General features: G+C 39.3%; 1 protein-coding gene across 1 annotated transcript in view; it reads left to right on the top strand.

Moving 5' to 3' along the window:
• The window catches only part of LOC104165473 (protein kinase C-binding protein NELL1-like), a gene marked incomplete at its 3' end in the record, with an annotated part of 71,938 nt that overhangs the window by 23,886 nt on the left and 26,741 nt on the right, over positions 1-21,311 (top strand). Inside the window, exon 3 of the mRNA XM_009705117.1 lies at positions 11,766-11,936. Within this exon, the coding sequence (XP_009703419.1) occupies positions 11,766-11,936 (171 nt within the window). The remainder of the gene's footprint in view (positions 1-11,765; positions 11,937-21,311) is intronic.

The following is a 21,311-nucleotide window of genomic DNA, read 5'->3' as shown; positions in this document are numbered from 1 at the left end:
TTGGAAAATGGAAAGCTTAATTAACACAGATTAAGTCTAATTGAACAGTCTGATAGTGTGTGCAGACTATGTACCTGGTTATCTGGACTACAATGGCAAATCTGAAGATTATAATTTTTTTTTCCTAAATTATAGATAACAAACTGTAATAGAGGGTGGACAAACATGTTACTTGGGGATGAAGAAGGCAGAAACTTTTCTTTATTGGAGAATTATGCTAGCCAGTTCGTCCTAGAAGGTCTTTGTGAGCTATTTTCTCACAACCTTTCACTCCTCAGACCACCAAGACACTTGGAAAAGGCCATCAAGATATTTAAAATCCCACCCATAATGAATCCTTATCTCAACAGTGATTTAATACAATTTCATCCGAAGTTGTCTGTCTGCTCCTTACCTGCTCTGTCCTTGCATGGTCCAAAGACCAAGAACATAAATTAGATGCAGTCAGCATTGCCTTTTTATGCTGTCTACTCGCTGGGTTGGAGGTATATTGGTGGTTCCTTCCCACTAGGGGCCGAGATCAGTATCTGGAGAAATCTGTCAAGGATGTCCAGGTACCCAGGCTAACCTTCTTTGAAATACTGTTTTTCAGCAAAGGAGCTTACTGTTATCCTGACTGCTCTGGGGCACAATTTAAAAGCAATGACTGCTGTAATATTTTCTTGTCTTGATGTCAAAATTGTGGGGCGCCCCCTCCCCCTCCAAAAAAAGAAGAAATTAGCCATAAACTCTTCCTGTATTTTGTGTATAAAAATAATGAATTACAGTGAGTGGGAAAGGAAAGAATCTGTGTACTTCGAATGCATTCTAAGGGTTTTGGTGCTTGGAAACAATGGGTAAGGCACCTGGAAAAGAGTGGCAAGCATTCTTTTGGTGAGTGATAACTACACTGACTAGCTTACAACATTTTTCAAATTATTGAAAGTTTGGGCAGTAAACAATGACCTTTTAATTGCTGGGGATTTTTTTGGAAGTAGCCACCATTGAACCACTTCTTGTGTCTAAGCATGGTAGGCCTTAAGGTATCAAGAAGTATTGAGTCCAGAATGATTTTTCTGCTAATGTACAAATCTGAATCTCCTCAAATCAGACGAGTAGTACAAGTACACATCACTTGGGACTCTGGTACTTACCTGAAAGGAAGTAAGAGGAAATACAGGCTTTATAGTATGTTACACATAACCAGCAGCTGGCAAAGCCAAGCTGTTGTCTGGGCATGACATGGGAGGCCATAACTCTGGATCAGTTTTCTAATCTTTCATCAGGCAAAATTCCCTTTGACTTTTTGGAAGTAACCTGTTGGGTATTTGCTTACTTTGTAACAAGCTGCCCTCCAAAGAAAGATTTTCTTCTTAACCATTGGTTTACTTTTGTGGAAAGCAGGGAAATTGGGCATTGTAATGCAGAATATAAAAAAAATAAAGTAGAAAGCAGAGGAGTCATTACCCATGAATTACCCATAAGAAATAGGATAATACCCTTATTGACTTTCTCCTCAAGGTCTCCTTTTGTGCATTTTTCAAGGTCTCCAAGTCTTGTGTGTTGTTTCCACACACACCCCCCACAGCCCCCCTGCACTTTGCCTTCCCAAAGAAGTCCTTGTTGCTTTGGTTACTCTTACTGGTTACTAAAGAGGCAGGATGAAAAAGAGTTTTGTAAAATGCCGGGGCTGCTTATTCCTCCCTACTATTTTGTGTGTCCTGTGTCTGTCTGCTCTGTTTGCTTCATGTTTATTAGTACTAACTTTCTATCCATGTGTTGTCATTCTTTCTGAAGAGTGTTTCAAAATGAGAGATCCCACTATGACAGAACTAGAGAGTGAATAATAAGATTAGTGTTTCTAAGATTTTCTTATAGGGAGCACTAAAAACTTTTTTTCTTTCTAAATTTTCTTAGTGTTTTATTTTTTTTATGTTTTTCTTCTTGTTTTATAAACTTATAAACTATACTTGTAAACTATGCCTAGGACCTGAACTTCAGGAAATTTATGCCATGCCAAATATTTTGAAACTTGTAAGCTAGTTGTACTGCTATGGTGAAATGGATTTATCGCGTGGAGAATTTGGCCGTTCACTGTGTAACAGCAAGCTGTGTTGATACAAATGTTCGGGAGGACTCTGATAAATGTGTCAGGCTCGTAGTGAAAGGTTTTTTATTCCTAGCAAGTCCATTTTGGGTGGGGAGGGGAAACAGGCTCGGGACTGCAGTACATTGTTAAATACTTCCCCCCGGTGACACCATGAACTGCTGCCAAGACTGTTGAGGAGTAGCTAGAAAGCTGTGTGTTCACAAATAACAGTTGGAAGGCTACCAGGCCATAATATGTTTGATTAAAAGCACAAAAGGGTAAGAAGGTAGTTAAATTAAACACTGAAACCTAATTAATGAAAAGAAAGCTATGCAAGTGACTCCTGACCCTAGTTGTAAACCTTAAAGATTGGTTTTACTCCATGCTACATTTTGGATTATTCTCTGCAAGATGTGTACACGCATATTGGATTCAGAGATGCCCAGTATTCGAAAAGGGAAGGAAAAACTCTGCAGATGTATCCATTAACCTTTTTCTTTTAGGGTAAAGGTCACATCTTCATTAATATTTATATGTAGAATTGCTAAACTGGAAAGCTGTACAGAGAATATAAACATCCAGCCTTACTTCCATCCCTCTGAGTGAAGTGATGTGAAATATGAGAGGCATCTACAGACTTTTTTTTTTTAATAGTGGAATGAGCAGGTGGGCTTTGTTTCTTCCAGAATTTTTTTCTCTTTTTTTTTTCTTTTTTTTTTTTTCCCCTTACAAAAAGGTCTTTAGAGATGCAAATGTAAAGAGAATCGGGCTCACCTGCTTCTGTGCTTGGGGTTAAAGTATGTAAAAGAAGAAAGTGAGGAAGAACTGTTATATTCCATACATCTTCCACTGATGTAAGTGTTGTGAAAGAGGAGTTACTGCTTGAGGAGCTACCTTTCATGTTGTGGCTCCCTGCAGAGAGCAGGTGTTTTATATATACTAGACTGACCATTTTTGTCTCTCTGAAGCATTAACATACTGTAGATAACCAGCTGTTGAAACACATTGATTGGACCTTGTTGGCAATTGGAGCAGAATGGCTGACAGTTTGAAACTAAAACTGAATTTGGACAGGGCAGAAATGTTGTGGTCAGCCAGGAGCAGGATGTGCAGGTGCCCCAGGAGTCTTCTCCAACATGCTGAGTTGTTCCATTTGCTTGTTTTATGACCCTCTGATATAGGCAAAGCACCGAAATGTCTCCAACTTACACTGAAGGCAACTTTCTGAAAACTGCATCAGCTGAGTTTGATCTGCTCTTTAAGAAAGTAACTTTTATAGTTAGTAAGACAGTTAGATGTTCGCAGCATGTTATTCATAAATAGTCATTTGCTTGATTGGACATTAGGCTGGATGATGTGTCTGGATTTGTTTTTTGTTCGCAGTTTAGTAACGCAGCCTGTATGCTTTCCTTGCTTTAGGTACTGCCTTGGGAAATGAAAGGGAGAAGGGTGGCAGTGCCTGCCCTACTGAATGCTGCTGTGGAAAGCTGCCGGTGCTCCCATGGGAGCAGACCTATGACTGGGCCTTGAGAGAATGGAAAGGAAAAGATTTTTTTGGTGGCAATCTGGCAGATTTGTCATAACATCAGAAATCACTGAAAAGCTGCTGAATTTGGGAGCAAGATCAGAGGGAAGAACTTTCCTTGTAAGGATGCAGCAGTTAGAGTAATTTGTTTTCAAATGTTGTAGTTTGACTCAGGTTGCAGACCTCATTAGTTTAAAAGGCTCCGTTAGCCTCTTTTGTTTTATTATAATCTGGTATTTAGAGATTGTGGAATTGGGAATTCCCTGAGCTGAGTTCTTGCTGCAGTGATGAGCATGAAGGAGAGGGACCAACTGGGGCTGTGCTCTGCCTTGGTTACAACTCTGCTGGGGGCTCTCTGGTCACATTGGCAACACCAGGCTTCTGCCAACCCACAGTGAACCCTGAGCTAATGCCAGCTCAGAGTCCCAGGTTAACCTTAAAAAAATTGAGACCCCCACCATTCAGAAAGTCCTCAGATACAAATACTTTGTGGACTGCAAATGGTCCATAGGTGTGCTGGGGAAACTAACCTTTGGCTAAGGGTTGTGGGTGCTGAGCCTTTCAAGGACTACTTCAGAGTGTAACTGTGGATTGCTTTACTTGCTACAGTTACAGTGATAGTGTGGGTACAAGGTGACTTGGTTTTGGAGTGGTGATATTGTCAAGAAATGATTCTTTTCTTTTGTCAGGTTACTTTTCTGTTAGACTAGTTCATTGGATTGACATGCCTTATGCAACGGAATGGCCAAATCTGATGCAAAGGATGAGGTAGGAATAAGCAGGCAGGAGAGTGAGGCCATCTCTTTCAGGACTGGTTACACTAGACTGCATTCCTTACTGTGAAATCATCCTCTACTTTTTGTGAGGGGAAAAAAAAAAAATTTCTCCCATTACTTGGCCACTTCTTGCAGATACTTACCTTTAGTAGACATGTCTTGGTTCTTTCAAGTGTTCGTGTCTATACATGTATGAGGACAGGGGTTTTTTTGTGTATTTGTTTTGTTTTAGAGAGAGCAGCTAAGGAATCATGACTTCACCTTACTTCAAATGGCAGAGTCTTTTCTGTCTTGCTGACTGTGCTAGCTCTGAAGCCTGCTAAGGTGCTGTACTATTTTTAGGTGCACTGTAGTACTACCTGCTTCGTTTACTATGAATAGGAGAGAGATGAGGTCTTTTTCAGATAGTAGACAGGTAGCAGCCACAGTGAAGATAGATTTTTAGGCACATGAAATGGAAACAAAAATGCTTAAGGTCAATCCTTACAACACATGCCATGAAAATGAGTAGCTGCTTTGTATCAGCTCTGACTCCAGCTGTCTTTTAGCTGGCAGGCAGATGTTGGGGTTACTTCTTTTCTTTATAAGATCAAAGAAGAAAGTAGATTTGTATTTGGATGACCTTTGCCTAGTTGCAGGTACACAAATACATATTCTGAGCATCATAAATGCTTAATACCTTGCAGCTTGCATGCCCAGCTGCCATGTAGAAGATTTGTAGAACAAAAGACAAAATGTTTATTATAGAAAATGTCAGTATGGGTGTTTTTGTTGCTAAATGTTTCAAGCTAGGCTGACATAACATGATTCCTGTTGTCCTCAGAGTGGTCTGAATGGAAAATTAACATTGTTTAATTGTCTAGATTTAGTTCCTATTGCTTGAAATGAAAGGATACAAATACTTGAACGAATCCTGTTTAGGTAGCCAACACCACAGGGAAGTTGAACTTTCAGACTTTTACTTGAGAGGTTTGAAACAATTTAGTATTAAGTTTTGGCTTATTTTGGATTTGCTTGTATAGGAGATATACTTTTGGAATACAGGAGATAATGATAAGAGTCTTTGTCTGTGCAACATATGGGATTCAGCTTTTGCATTTTCTTTTGTGGAAAGTTAATCTGATTTTTCAGCAAGATGCCTTCATTGTCACAGATGATCCTTTTTCTATTTGTGACACCTTTCGTGCTACCTGATGTCAGTTTGATTTTGCTCATAAGCTTTGATGATATCAGTATGTAATCTCTGCCATGGTAGTAAGTCTTTAATGCCACAGAAGCAAAGATTTGCCATGTATGGTTTTGCTGTGCAACCTCTCAATCCGTCTGTATTTAAAATAGCTGTAAAAATTATCTTTGTGTGGTTTGTAAGTATGCATATGCAGCAGAGGACTAGATCTGTACACTTGAGTGTGTAAGAGCATTTCTTCAAAATCCAGTGTTTGACAATACGTAGTGCTTCAGAGCTTGGGATCTTACCCTGTCACTTTGTAGTAACTAGGGTACAAGAACAGTGCCTGTGGAAGCGACTGAAATATTTGCCTTGAAAGCTGTAACTTGTACTAGTTTAGCATCCATACAGAGCCATGGTGACAACTGCAAGGTGAGTGTTTACTTTTCTTTGAAGTCAGATGCATCTTGTGTTTCAGAGGCACTGCTTTTGCTCTGTATGGCTTCATTGGCAGTGGTGATGGTCTTGGGCACATGCCTGCCAGTCTGTCTGCAGCATAGTGTACCCAGTGCCCGTTCTTGGCCTGACTTGCTTTCCAATGGAGGGTGTTAGAACAAGACCTCAGTTTCTTTTCATTTGCTGTCCAGGCTGAGCCACTTGGCAGCACCACCAAAGTAACAACGTGCTGTGCGTGCCACTGTGTGCACACACGCAATCGGTGGTAAGGAACAGTGGAAGGCCAAAAGTGTATGATCTGTGATTCATCACAGGATCTCTGTAGATTGAAAATCTTGAAATTGGTGTGATAATGGATGCAGATTTGTTGGCTATTTGTCTCTGAATACATCAAGAAGTGTTTCTGCAAAGATGCTAAAGCACAGTCTTGCCTGAAGTCATTTTTATCATTAAATATCATTAAATGTTCTGACGTTCTGCTTGGCACGATGGTATTGTGAAATGGAAAAGCTACGTGCACAAATATGTACCAATAGGCAAATTTGTGAAGAAACTTCCCAAAATTCTAGCTGATGACTTCAAATGGACTAGTCTCTGAACTTGCCTTCCATTTGCTTTGGTCTTAAAAAAAAATGCAAGAAATTGTGCCTTGACCAGACTGACAGAACTTTCCAGAAGCTTCTGTTCAGTAGCAACCTGATTCTTATTATGGCAGTGATTTTTTTTTTTTTTTTTTTAATTCACCAAGCAGTTGAGAGGCTTGACTTCGTAGTGTTGCTACAGCATGTGTAAGGTGAATGGTGCTTCCATCCTTGAACTCCTGTGGTTTTGTGACCTTCTCCCCGACAATGTTAAGCAGATGCACAAGTGTTTTGACTGGATGGCAACCCCAAGTTTGTACATATTGGCAGGGATGCCATCTGTGCCTGCTGCCTTGCCCTGGGACATCTGCTCGGTAGCTCTAAGAGCATCTGCTGTAAGTGCTGGTGCTGCTCCTTGAAAAAGGCTGTGGGGCTTCATTTGGCACTTGATCAGGGATGACGGAAATTGTAAAATCAGAATGATAACTCTGCTTTATTTATGTTTGAATGTGATAAAGAGGAAGAATTCCAGAATTGAATGCAAAAAGTAGTTTTGCTTTAGTTCTTAGCACTCTTATCGGAGCATTTATTCAGTATTGTGCTTATCAGATGGTGCCCTGTCTTCATTGTGGGATATTTTAGTGTCTTGTGGTAGGTGTTGTAGCATTGTAAAGGTCAGAACAAAAAGTGCTGTATATGCTGAGGATATTCAGAAGGACATAGATCCCAGAGCTCTTCTTGGAGATTAAGATCACTGCTGTGTTAGATATGATGAATAGATGAATATGTTTCTTTAATGCAAATGGTGGATTAAGCGAACTCATCTTATGCAAATACTTTGCTTTTTCTGCTTCAGGTGTCTTATATGCTGTTATTTAATGTTGATAATGACTTTGCCAATTTTTTTGGTCATTACATCCACAGCAGCTGTTTCCAACTTACAGTATACTTTTAGACACCTTTTTCTCCTGATCTGGAAATGAAATGAGCTGTCAAATGCACAGTTAAATATTCACTATGTTTGGGACTAAAATTAAAAAAAAAAAAGCAAGCATTAAACATCACTGAGTCAGGCTTTATCTGATTATAACAATATTCTTGTGTGAGGTACGTAGGGGTTGCAGAAGTTGTCAGACAGAATTGTAAAACATCTTGAGTTAATTGTGGAATAATATTGTCCTTCTGTAAAGCACATCGCATGATCTTAAAATATCCCAACGTTTTTGATGACCACAAAATTAATCTGAATTTAGCAACAAGTTTTTCCTTTTTTTTTTTTTTTTCTTTTCCCCCATCTAACGCACTGGGATTTGAATGAGAGACTGCAGACAGACCTATAAAAAGCATTTGAATTCTATAATTGTATAAAAGAAGCCAGCAGTAGCTTACATGCTTAGCAGATATGGAAATTCTAGTAGCAAGGACATATCAGCCAAGGTCATATTGTACTACTGTTCCATAAACAGAGAGCTTTCTTAAGACACGTGTTCTGAGAAATTCATCTGTCAAAATGCATGTTACTTTTGACCATGTCTGGTTTTTTTTTAAAAAATAAAATTCTTCATCAAGAAATAACAAGAAATCACCACTTAGTACTAACAAGTTGACAAGTAGATTATTGTCTCACATCTGTCTTACTTGGAAAGGGTCTTGAGGAGGGTAGCAGGGGGCTAACTGTAGTGGCAAGTTCACACACAGGGGCATCTTAGACCCATTCCAGCCAGGCTTCATGCAGATGTGATGCAGAAGCACAACTGGCTGTAATAGTTGGGGATCTCTCTTGGGCTTTTGATACAGATCTCATGGCAACATTGAAAGCTCACCCTTGCCTACTGATGATACATTTATTCAGCCAGTCCCAGATGCTGCAATCCTTTCAGGAACCCTGACTTGTTCTATTCCTCCGTTTTTTTCTTCCTTGCAAAATACTGGGAAGTACCTACAAAAAGACGCACCTATTAGAGATTAGTTCATTTTCTTGCCTCTTGTAAGGTAACTTCTGTTAATTTCCCCCTGTTGTTTACCTGTTGGTTTATAGGAGAAAAAAACATGTGCAATGGCATTTCAAGTCAAGATGAGATAGGTATTAAACCCCCCTCACACATATATTTTCTTTGGCTTTACTAATCATTTTCTCCCAGGTTGATGACTTCTTGCCTAAGCTTATGTTTTTCCGCTCTGTTTGTCTTCCATTCCATAACTTCCAGATTAGAACTTGAACACAGAGCAGGTGCACTTATTTCCAGGAGTGAATAGCCTTTATGTCATTGCTTTTGAAGAGGCTTTCCTCTAGAGTCTGGTAGGAGGAGTAAAGAAAAGATGATGTTTCCTATTGAGAAAGCTATTTGCACATGAATTCTATTCTGATAGAGAAAAGACAGCTATATCTTCTGAATTGTGAACATGGTGAAGTGTGTGTGTAGTCAAGATCTTGATGTGAATTTGTGAATCTTCAAAAAAAAAATTATTGCAAGAGTGTTGTTTTACATTGCTTTGCATTTTTTAAATACTTGAGATAGATATATGTTGAGCTAATGGAGACAGTTTCCACTGTTGGGATTTTGTTGACTGTTGTTTACTGATGTATGTCTGAGTGTAACTGCTTCTGATTTGCGCTTGTTGAAGGGTGGTGAAAAATAGATGCAGAATTTGTCTGCTGTCTTCCTCCTTTCTTGTCACTGAAGAGGTAAAATGTGGTGTTTTATACAGTCCTGTGGCATTTAGCAGTGCATTAGGTGTACATATATAAAAATGTTAGCACTGGCTAGTACAGTAAATTTTAACTAGTCACTTCTATATTTTTTAAATTGGTCAGGAGACTGACCACAATCTCAGTGCCTGAGCAACAAGCTGGTTTTAGTCCTGAAGTGACTATTGACACCCAAGCTTGTCAGAAGAGAAACTATGTTGCTTTGCAATTCCCTATGCTGTTCAAATTATAGAGCATAGATGTGATTAAGTACAGTATCTGACTGACCTTTCCAGAGCTGGACTGTTGCCTTTTTATTAACAAACAAAACATTGTATGGCAAGCTATTAGCTCTGTGGCTATCAGAGATTATGAAGAATGACTGCAGGAAGTGATGTGCTTCCTGCAACAGGAGCTTGTCTTGCTCTCAGGCTCTTAAGCTTTGATGATCAACCATGTAAAAAAAAAAAAATATATTTTTATACAAGTACTTTGTGTGTGAGAGATACTGGAACGTGCTAGTAGCGTGATCTTTTTTTTTTTAAGTTTTCTGCCTTTCTGCTGTTTATCTGAAGAAGAGAGAAAAAAAGTCTCTTTAATGGCTTCCTTTTGTGCTTTGACAGCAGATGGCAATTATGAAACGTTTAACTTTGTAAGCGTGACTTCACTGACAGTACTTGTCCTAGTGCTTTCCTGGCTTGGAAACACCAGCAGCAGTATCTTCTGTATATTGACCGTGCTGTTACTGAGAATCAAAATAAAATAATAAAAAAGTAATCTCCAGATTTCTTATAAATGTAATTTACGCATTCTAATGAGGGGTGGTGGTGGTAGTAGTAAATCAACATTCTGCTCTAACGTCTAGAAAACTCCTGTTTCTCTGCTTTCCTTGTGCCTTTATGTGCGTGAAACAGGCCAGTTCCTTCACAACACCAACCTTTCTTATTTTTTCCACTCTGTGCTGCATGCATTTTATATGTACCTATGCCTGCTGTGTTTTCATTCAGTTTTGGTTTTGCCTTTATCTGCTCATGTTTTTTACTTTACCACTGGAGTCTTTGATTCGGATGACCTGATGATGCTCATATGTTGCATAAAAAATGTAATGGCAATGCATTGACAGGATGGAGGAGGGCTTGAGTTTCTCTTTTGGTCAAGATTTATTGTTTTGGAGTTCCCCTTCCCAGTCTGTTGTGATCTTTTGCTCATGTTCCCAGGTAGTGTTTTATCTCATAAGTAAGTTCCTCCCGAAGAACTCTGTTTTTCAGTTATGTTCTAAAAAGCCTCCACTTGACTGGTAAGAGCACTTGATGAAGTGCACACACCTCATGTAACGCTTGTGCACAATGGTTATTAAGGTCTGTATATAGCCAAGCAGTGTAGAAGGCTTGTGTGAAAATGAAAATCAGCACCTAGGTATTTATTATTTTGTTGCATTTATTTTTTAGAAGTGGATTTTATTACTGCAAAATATTTTTTTTTACCGCCAACTAGCACCCATCTTTCAACTGCCATGTTACAATTAGTGTTGTCCAGTAGGGAAGAACATGACGCTGTGGAGGTAGATGGGGATAGGGCCTAGCTGGACAACCTAACATCTGCACTTAGTTGTAGAGTTATTTCTACTATAAAAGGAGGTCTGCATCTCTTTCTTTCTATAGTCAGGGCTTCATTTTAGCAGGAAGAAAGAGAGCCTTGATTTGATAGGTGGTAAACACTCTGTGTGGTCTGAGGTCCAAGAGAAGGCTGTGCTGTTTGCACTGTCAATGCGGTACCACCTGGAAGGGCTAAGTTCACCCTAGAAAAAGAACTGTCTCCCCCCACCGGCATGTAGCCAGTTAATAGCTGGACTTTGTTAGCTCTCAAATGACTGACACAATTGTCTGAAGGGTTTGATTGTTTGTTTATGCCAGGTGTTGAGACACCTAAAGCTGAACAATTACAGCTGTAACAATAAAAGTCAGAAAATGAATTAAGCACAATTGCAGGTAGGGGAGTCCTAAAAGTTAGACAGCTTTTTAAAAAGTGGATTTGCAAATAGTAAATGCAAATTTAATGATTACCTGGTGGTTTCTTACCTTAATGGCTTTTTGTTTATTCATTGGTAGTCATATGTACAGTTCTTTATTTTTGCATTTCCTACAAATCCTGCGTTCATACAAAGCATTTTTGTGAAAAGAATAAGGATCATTTTCTTGTAGTTGAACCCGTTCTGTGGGTAAAAAGAGGACTTCAATTTCCAGGACTATCAAATGGTGTTTTGAACACGAGCTGTTTTTGCATAATTGGTATTGCTACTTTTGTAATGCACTGAATGTGTAGTCTGGTCTCTCTGCCTCTTTTAAAAAATGAACTAGTAGCTAATATGTGCTGTGTACCTCTTTAGATTGTGACCTTCTGTGTGGTGGTTGCTTAAAGAAGCATATGAATTAAGAAGAAAGTGACAGAAGCAATGAATAAACCAAAAAATAGAACTAATTTTTCTTCATGTTTTAAATACAGCTATTTTGAACTGGAGAGCAGTGGCCTACGGGATGAGATTAGATATCACTACAGGTTTAATGGGAAGTCAAGAACAGAGGTGTTCCCATACCGTCTGGCAGATGGGCAGTGGCATAAGATTGCCGTGTCACTTAGTGCATCACACCTTCTGCTCCATGTGGACTGCAACAGGTAAGAAAATATGTCCAGTAATTTATATTTCTTTAAAAAATGCTCTGTACTTACACACAGGAATAAAATTGGAAAAGGAGAATTTTTTTTTTTAAATATCTAATTTAAAAAGCATGGTAAACTGCCATGGGATAAGAAAAGGAAAACCAAGCATTACAATGAAACAATTCATTGTGATTATGAACAAATGTGGAAAAGGTTGATTGCTGACTGGGGAGTATTAAAAGCATCTCTGTAGTTTAGGCACTGGCTGATGTTATGTTTGACTGTGATTGCAATTAAGTGTGATAGATTGGTGTGCAGTCTGTTCTGTTGTGAACTGCTTCACTCAGCGTACCTGAAAACTTGAAGAATAGATAGATGTGTCAGAGGCATTTTAATTTTATTTTATGTAATCAAGCAATGAACTTTTTACTGATTTTCCACCTGCTGCCCCATTTTGAAACTTCTGAGAAACCTGGAAGCTTCTTTTTGCATGTCTGGAACTGGTGATTTTTATTTTCTGAAGGGTATTCTGTCTGTCATAGCTTTTTTTTTTTTCCTTTAAAAGTTGTGAAGACTGCAAGATGGCAGATTGTCAGGATTTCAAAGGATAAAAAGCAGCAAACCTAGACAGTCTCTTCTCTAGAAACTCTCTTCTCTTGGGACTTGATCTCACAATGTGTTGAAGACCTCAGCTTTTGCTAACTTAGTGGTTGATGAGGAAACTCAGAAAACTTGAAATTGGGACCTTCAAAATAGTCTTTAAGAATGAAGAAAACGAGCCATTACTTTCAAGTCTTGCACTGAAATTAATATAAAAATATCCTTTGCCTTCAGTGAAAGGATCAGCTTATGCATTTTGGAGTTGTGGCACTTAAATGAATAGGGTGATGGTAACAGGTGGTTTTTTTCTAAGGTCTTCATTTTGTTCAGGCAGGCAGAATAAAGTTATACGAGTATTATAGGAGATGCGGTTATTGGAACATTTGAAAAAGTTTAAGTTTTGACCCAAGTAATTATGAGATACTGTTTTGAGAAGAAGGTTACAACTGTTTTCTGCAACTGCATTAAGCACTGGCAGTAAAAATCTAATCTGAAGGAAGGTTGCTTATTGAATCCTTTCATTTGGACCCTAGAAGCAATTAAATGCTTGCAGCAATTTTAATTTCATTGAGGCATGAAACCTACAATTTGTAAAGATCGTCTTCATTTCAGTCATCTGATTTATTTATCTTACCATTATTTGTTTCTCTGTGATATTATTTCTTTGCTTACAAGAGTATACTTTTTTGTTTGTTTATTGACATACTGTTTTTTTGGACAGGTTCTTCATTATCTGCCTTGAATTTTTTTTCTTTTTTTTTTGTTGTTTTTGTTTTTATGAAAGGCAAATCTGTTTTAGGAAGACCCTTTTTAGTAGATTGTTTTGCTGGCTGCCTTCTTGCACACAATGTGAAAGGAAGACAACACAAAACGCCTGCCTGGTGTAGAAGTCTGTCCAGGGACGAGAGAGCTGCACAGAGTCATGGTTGTGACCTGATTTTCTTTACAGCAACAGGCAGCAATAGATAAATACAATTACGGAATGAGCTGTGCTATCATGTGAGGTGACAAATGTGTATAGCTGTTTCTGTCAGGTCACTCTAAACAGGGCTGATCCACCTAAGAGTGTCCCTTAAGGTGGTACATCTCAAGGCTGCTCCCAGCATAAATCCATACCTAAAGGCCTCTATTTGGCTGTGTATTTGTGGTATTTTATGACAACTCCTGTGGAAAAGTGATGGAGATAGTTCTGAAAGCATGACTTGAGGGCAGATCATAGTAGAAGATTAAATGAGAAAAAAGGAAAAAAAAGGAAGTCTTTAAGTTCCTGACTCAGCTGTAGCATCTCTGTTCAGTTAATTAGACAATTTTGTGAATGTTGGTGTTACAGTTTCCTTTATTATAACTTAACCCCTACATCTTTGCACTCAGAAGAGGAGTCAACATCTTGTTCATCTTTGCACTAGCATTTCCTGATGACACTACAATAAATGTCAAAGATGTGAAAATGAAGAGCAAGCCAGTGAGGGGTACTTCTGAGCACTACTGAAAATCCTAAGCCTTCCTCATGTAAGTGTTAGGAAAGCTGCAGCTGAAAGTATGCACAGAATCTGGTGGTGTAAGAGCTGTAGACTTTACACGGCAATGTCACCATTTTAGCCTTGTGTGGTGTCAGTGGCTCTCAGCGGAGTTCAGGATGCCTAATGAGAAGCGATGCTTCTGCAAACTTAATTGAGCAGGTGAGTCACAGGGTGAATACGATGGCAGTCACTAGATTCAACTGTCTCATCTCCTGCAGAGATTTGGTGTCATCAGAACAAGAATTTAGCTTGAAGTGTGCCTATCTAGTTAAGTTCTGTGCTTTTTTACTTACTGTTCTTTCCCCTGTAAAAAATAAAAACAAAGCAAAAAGGAAAAAAATTGACCAACAAAACTAATCCCTTAGATTCCTACTGGATTTCTTTAAGCGGGTTGCAACACTGCTTCCTTACAGATATGTATGGATTTGTATAAATGCATTACTAGTTTTGTTTAGGGCTATGATAATATGTTATACATTTGGAAGGCTATTCTCAGTGAGTGATTTGTGAATGCAGTGTTATTAAAGTTAACCTATATCTGAGAGTGCATTGAAAGTGTTTGCATTGTGAAAAATATCCAGCCACAACCTAATTTTGCTACATGATTTCTATTCATACCCAAACCTAGTTTCTGGCCTCCAAAAACTGCAGTAGATCAGAAAGCATTGGAGATGAAACTTTTAATTTCTAAACAGATAGTTGAATCTACTTTTATTCTTCCCAGTCTTATCACCCACATTACTCTGATTTGTAAAATTGCTTTGACATTTGGTACTTGATTGTCTTTTGGATTCAATTCAAAGTTGACTTTGTTTTTCAGACCTGGATAGGTTAGGGAAAAGTACTTGAGCACTAGTAAAAGCCTTTAGTGCTTCTAAGTGTCATCTTTAAAATAGTGTAATTGCCTCTGTTCTAATGAGATGTAATATGGTGGGGGAGGCATACGTATCAAAGGAGGTATATTTGCCCAAGTACATGTCCTTTTGAAATCAGCTCCTGCTGCACTTTACTTGCTCATTTTGGTGCTCCTTCAAGAACAAGGAGTGGGAATTGTAGCCGAGTTTGATGCTAGGGCTTGGAGCTGCTGACACAGGAAGATACAGTAAAGTCCAGACTAAAAACCTGTTGAATATCACAGGACTCTTCTCACTGACTTGGAGAGCCTTTGTGCTGGGCCTTGGCAGTAAACTCTAGCCACAGATTCGTCTCAGACAACTGGCATAATAAGCAGTGAGTGTACTTGCTGATGTGCTTTTAATGTTCTGGTAAGGTTCTGAAAGCTTAGAAAAATAAAAAGACTACATTAATTATAAATGTACAACTGATGCACAAGTAAAACCTGTGCTGAAAGTAACATGGCAATTAAGTACACTGCTCTTAATTTTGTTGTATCTCCAATGCTGAGTCTACTAGTGGCAAACAAATCTTGTTTCAAAATACTGGTTATGTGTAGGATCTGTGCTCCCCTACTGCAGGGAAAAGGGCATTGTCAGGGGCTTTCTAGTGAGTTTTTATGTTGAGCTAGAGCAACTGTGTCATTGTCAGAGGGTCCTTAAAATAACCTGTGGCACTAAGGGTTAATATATAATGAAATAAACTCTGCCATGCACCTTCCCAGATTTGACCTCTTAGGGGAGCAGAGGTGAAGGATCCTGCTGTTCACACCTGCATTGTCAAGAGATTTGCAACCTCAGGAGACTCTCATAGTCCTACAAGAGCTGGCGTTTGTCTTCACTGGGAATTAGTTTCAACTGTAGAGTCTGTAATGCTGCCCGTGGTACCTGACTGTCTGCTGCAATGCTAACCCCCTACAACAGTAACAACACAGAAAAATGTTACATTTAATAGTGTTAAGAGCGAGGCAATAGTGCAGACCCTCCAATTTCAGAGGTGATAGGTACTGTATCAAAATGTATTTATTGACAGTTTATTTAAGAAAGATAAATTTCAGATTGTTCTCACTGTGTCTAATTAACCTGGCGAGGTAAGCCTGAAAGGTACTTGCTTTATATTTTTATTGTTTTATTTCTCATCAACCGTATTGCTACAAAGATACTCACCTGTTCAGACAGTATCAGTATTCCTTTACTTGAACTCTGTCTGCAGGCGTAAAAGGGAGGAAGGCACTTTACTGCAAAAATTAATGCTTTCCAGTGAAAATATGTGCTGGAGTGCCTTTTACTATGAATACAGCCTGTGGTTTTGATGGATACTCTTAGCTGTTTGATGGAGGGGGTTGGTAAGAGCATAAGAGAATAGATTATAAAACTGGAGCAGGCTAGAAAGTAGTCTTCAACTGAAAAAAACATGTTGTCTGCTGCTTTTATGTTTCTCCTGATAGAACAGCACATTAGGGAATAAAAAATGCATGAGCAGTAAGAACTTTTTAATTGGAAAAATAAATAAATTAAAGCAACATAATCGCAATATGGGAATCCAAGACCTCTGAGTTCTTATAAGATATTCTGGCTGCCAATCTGAGGTTTTTGATTTATCTCAACGAAGTCCTATGACTTTAATTAAAATGTAATAAATTTAAAGAAGGTTAAGGGATGTATTTAAAGGAGGGTTTCACTGCTTTACTTACTGTAAAACACTTCCGCTTGAGAGAGAAGATGGCATGGTGGCGGTGTTATGCAGCTAGGTAATTTACTCTCAACATTTGAATAAGATTTTGTGACCCAGATTGCATCTCTGCTCTTTAAGCTGTAGCAGAAGCTGTCAACGAAATGGTTACTTGGGTAGAGTGCTATAATTGTGCATTACAGGTGCACACAACTTCAGATCTGTGGTATTGTAGATTGGAAGTTAATTTTCACCTACTGATTGTCCTTTTTGTTTGACAGAAAGGCTATAAACTTTTTAGCATAAGAGAGATCTCCAGCTGGTATATCTCGTCAGCTGCTGTCAGGCCTATATCATTGCAGTTAAGCTGCAAGGAAATGTTCGGCATGCATTCAGTATTACTTGAGAAAAGATTTTTTTTTTTTTAAAGTTTTTTAGTAGCCAGGGTTTTTCATTGAATGGCTAACACTTCAGCAGAATGGTAGTATGGGTGTGACCAAAGACTGAATGATGATATGACTTAACCTAGTCCCTAATTCTGATGAAAATTTATTTTTTTAATCCTAGAAAAATCAGTTGAACTTTTTTGTATACTGCATTGATAGAATTGGGCCATGAGTATTTATGAAATTGCTCAAAAGGTACTACAGAAAACAAATGATAACAATCCCTACCTGTGCCTGCCTGTCCTGGATCCTTTGACCACCCCTAGAAGGCAGCAACCACTTGTCCAGGCCCAGGTACCTGGGGTGCTGTGCTGCAGCAGAGAGGCCTTACATAGCTCCTGCTCAGAGTGGAGCCTGCAACTGCTTTGGCTTCTTTCAGGAGTTGAACCAGGTCCTGCTGATGTCTGTTACTGAAGAGTAGAAGTCAGCCCTCCAGAGCTTCGGTTAAGGGTCTTGAATAGGAGCTTGTGGCAGTCCCCTGAGTTTTAGGGACCTGTGGAGCCAGAGTTTGGTAGCTGCAAAGCCCAACTACTGCTAAGTATAGAGTTAACAGTGTTTTTTCTTTTTTTCCAATTTAGAACTGGGGACTTGCAGTGCTTTCCGGTGAACTGAAAATGTTGATAAGACAGGTTGATGAGCTCAACAGGACAGGAATAATGTGTTATGCTCTACTGTAGGCATCTTGCATTCATTGTATTTGTATGCTATGGGTGTGTCAGAGAGAGAGGTTGGGTAATGGTAGAGGAAATAATCTTAAATCAAGACCGTCAAGTCTCAAATGATGTAGTCATTTCCTAAAGTGTGTGAATAGGTATATTATCCCATTCTCAAATATTTTTTACATTGGTTCAATATACATTTAGACTTTTTTTTAATGTGAGAGCAATAAACCCTTGAATTGGGGTGATTACTTACAAGAGCAGCCTCTGAAAATTTAGCCTGTGTAGTTTGAAATGTGTCTGGATATTTGTTTCTGTGGAATTTTTTCAGGGGAAATCTCCCGTTACTTGGTTCTATTTTCATTTGTTGGAGTGCTGATGGGGCTCATATGGACAGAGGGGCGATCGTGGTAATCTGAGAATCGAGCAAATGTTTTGCGTTTTTTCCTTTCAGATTATAAAAACAATTATCTTGCTCCAGCCAGGCAGATTAACTGAGATCCAAAACATAAATGAACTCTTCCATTTGAAGTGGTTAGCTAAACTCTGGAGTTTAGAATTGGAAGTCACATAGAGTAATACTGGAGGTGAATTGAAAAAAGGTTGTATAATTTTAGTTAAATACTTTTATAAAAGCATTGGACCTTTGCCAAGGAGCAGATGGGAACCCTCTGAACTATTCAGAAGCTGACTTGAGATCTGAGTCTCCATATAGCAAATAGTACAGAGTCTTTCTGAATGATCCAAAACCTCCCGAGTTCTGTGGGGTGTGAGAGGGCAACTGAGCAAACAGGACTGAGACTACAAAGTCTGTGAAACCAGAGTTTTATGAAGCCATTTTAGTACTTGGGAAGTCTTTCTTTAACAATTTAGAACAGCAATAATTCCCAAAATGTAATTCTTTTTAGAAATCCAATCTTGTTGAAAGTCCTCAGGTTGACTGCAGGGAGGTGGAGACTTCTTCACTGCATTTGTTACTACCCAAAACCTGATGGTTTGCATCATTGCACCACTTGGTGACAGAGTAAACTGGCAACACTTTTAATAGCAGACAGTGGTGCAGGAGCAGTCGTGTTTGTTCCTTGAGTGAGTGTGGAGAACTGGGGGCACGTGGGGTGCTCAGAAGTAGAAGATATCAAGGCTTGGAAATACTGTGAGCGTGGCAGTCATGGCTCTGGGATGTTAGGTGGTGGCATGGATCTTGCTGCACCAGTGGCGTAGTGTCCTGTCTCACTTCATGTCTCATGCAGAGCCACTTGGTGTATTTGCAGTCTCACCTGTGTGTGGTAGAGCTCTATCCAGGCCTCCGTTATGTTTGGGTGGTCCTGCAGCGTGTAAGTGGGCTCAGTACTGAGTGTGGGGACAAATGAGTTTCTCGTTCTGTGCCGGTGGTGAGAGCTGCTTTGCAAATGTGCTAATTGAGAGAATGGCAAAGGCAGTCCAGCCTCACGCTTCAGAAGGTGACGTATTTCTGGGAGCTGAGGAAGTACTCTGTTTCTACACATAAGTGTTTAGTGAGCTGGTTGGTGGTTTTTGGGGAGTTTTAGTTTATTTATTTATTTATTAAAAAAAAGGCCACTGCTTCTAGTTTAAATATTTTAATGATATGAAGAACCATTGTTGTGATCTGTATTACCAATGTAATGATACATTGAAGGAGCAGTAAGGTGAAATACGATAGTTTAATCCTCAGCATAGGAGTAAGGTAACATGCAATTTCCAGTCCTATAAGTTGTTTTCATATCTGAGACCAGTCAATAACGAAAAAAACGGTGTAAGCTGCATTACTTAATTGAGCTGCAATTTTAGTGGCATTCCCTTCAGCATGTCAAAAGTGAAAGCAAATAACTAGTGCTGTGTCAACTAATGCAACTAGAAGGACTTCCTCAGCCCTCGCTGAATCTTTGTGTCATGCAAGCCACTTACCTTAAACTCGACTGAAAGATGTGTTGTGTGGTATCCCTGGGGTGAAATCCTGACCCCAGTGAAGTCTGCAGTGAAAACTGTCATTGACTTCAGCTGAACCATGCTTTCACCTCCCGAGTGTGTCAGATGTTGTGAGAAATGAGCTCCAAACCTGAGTGCTGTCCCTGGAGTCTGTCTGCCTGGCAGTTTCCATCAAAACTTAATTTTAGAACCAATATAATGGCTTGTTCTATGTTTGCTGTACGTTTCATACACCTCCTTGGTCATGGCCAATTAGTTATTATGGAGAGAGTGCGATGTTATCTTTCAAACCACCAAGGCTAAGACAGGCAATTGAAAAATACCATGGGAAAATGGAGATGTGGGTTATCCGATGAACCTGCGGAACTGAGGAATGTGGTATGAGTCGGCCCTCTGTGGGGTTACAGAGCCAGTGGTTAATGGGGAGGAGTGGCGGCTCCGGGGAGAGCCGAGTGCTGTTGCACAGTGCTGAGACATCACTAATGGGAGGGCTCTGACGGGAGCGTGGCAGCAGAGGCAGGGTGTTAACAAGCAAAGCCTGTGATCCTCAGCCTGCAGTTACCTTCAGTCACGACAGGAAATTGGCTCTGGAATATGGATGAGATGATTGTATGATTATACACAAATCATTTAGTGATGACATGAACCCCTTGATGAGATGATCCTGTGACAAGATCCACTGTAAGGCAATTAACTTCTCAGCAGATGATTTTTTTGGAGGGGGGGAAAGAAGATGTTTAGTAGAAAGGTCACTTGTGGCTGGCTTCCTTTTAAATTTATTTTTTGTAGCGGTGCAGAAAGGAGTTGGAATCAAAAGAGTGATTCTTCTCACAGTTGCACCTGTCTTACCGTACTACATAAAATGACTTTGGGGTTGAGAGTAACGTGAGACAGAAAAGAGGAAGGCTGCATGTATTTTGTGAAAAAGAGCTGTTTCTAAGCTGTAAGCTTACTGTGCTTCAGGTTCTGCTGTAATTGCCAGTTGCAAAGACCCACATGCGACAGATCTTGGGCCAGGGATTGGCATGTGGCTGTATAATGCAACTAGATGTAACAGAAGCAAAGCGTCAGCACTGCCGGTTCTCACTCAACAAATGTCTTGTGACAAACACCAACCATGATCTTATATTTCTGCCCCCCCGCCCCAAAATGGAGATGACATGATGACATAAACCATATAACCATGGTTTTACCTCTTTGTTCTGGTCAAATTTTATTTTGGGGTTAATTTTGTTGCAAGGCCTGAAGTACCAGTGCTCCTTTATGCCATTATGATGATGCAATTTTTACCCTCTTGTTTTCTGATCTAAGGTAGACTTTGTTTACTAGTTGTTTCATAGATACTTTAGTATGGTTTTTAAAATCTCATATCTATCTTGCTCTAAAGGCTTCTTGTTTAATTTGTGGGAGAAGAACTTTTCTTCTTTTTATATCTTGGAAGAACCCATTGAATTAGTTTCTCCCTCCTATTTCTAGAATCTGTTTTTAATTGCTTGGTCTTGGTTTACTGATACGTGGCATTGGGGATGTAGTCTGAACATTTGGTTCATTGGAGATGGGCTTTTGGTATGATGTTTGGTATGGTAACAGATAAGTGTGCTATGCTTTCAGCTTTCTTGTTAACAGTTTGCTTTTTTCAGTGTTCTGGTTTAG

This window comes from Cariama cristata, unplaced genomic scaffold (assembly GCF_000690535.1).
Source record: "Cariama cristata isolate BGI_N322 unplaced genomic scaffold, ASM69053v1 scaffold6078, whole genome shotgun sequence".
Taxonomy (NCBI): domain Eukaryota; kingdom Metazoa; phylum Chordata; class Aves; order Cariamiformes; family Cariamidae; genus Cariama; species Cariama cristata.
The sequence above is the reverse complement of the archived record's forward strand: the minus strand, read 5'-3'. Positions and strand labels throughout refer to the sequence as shown.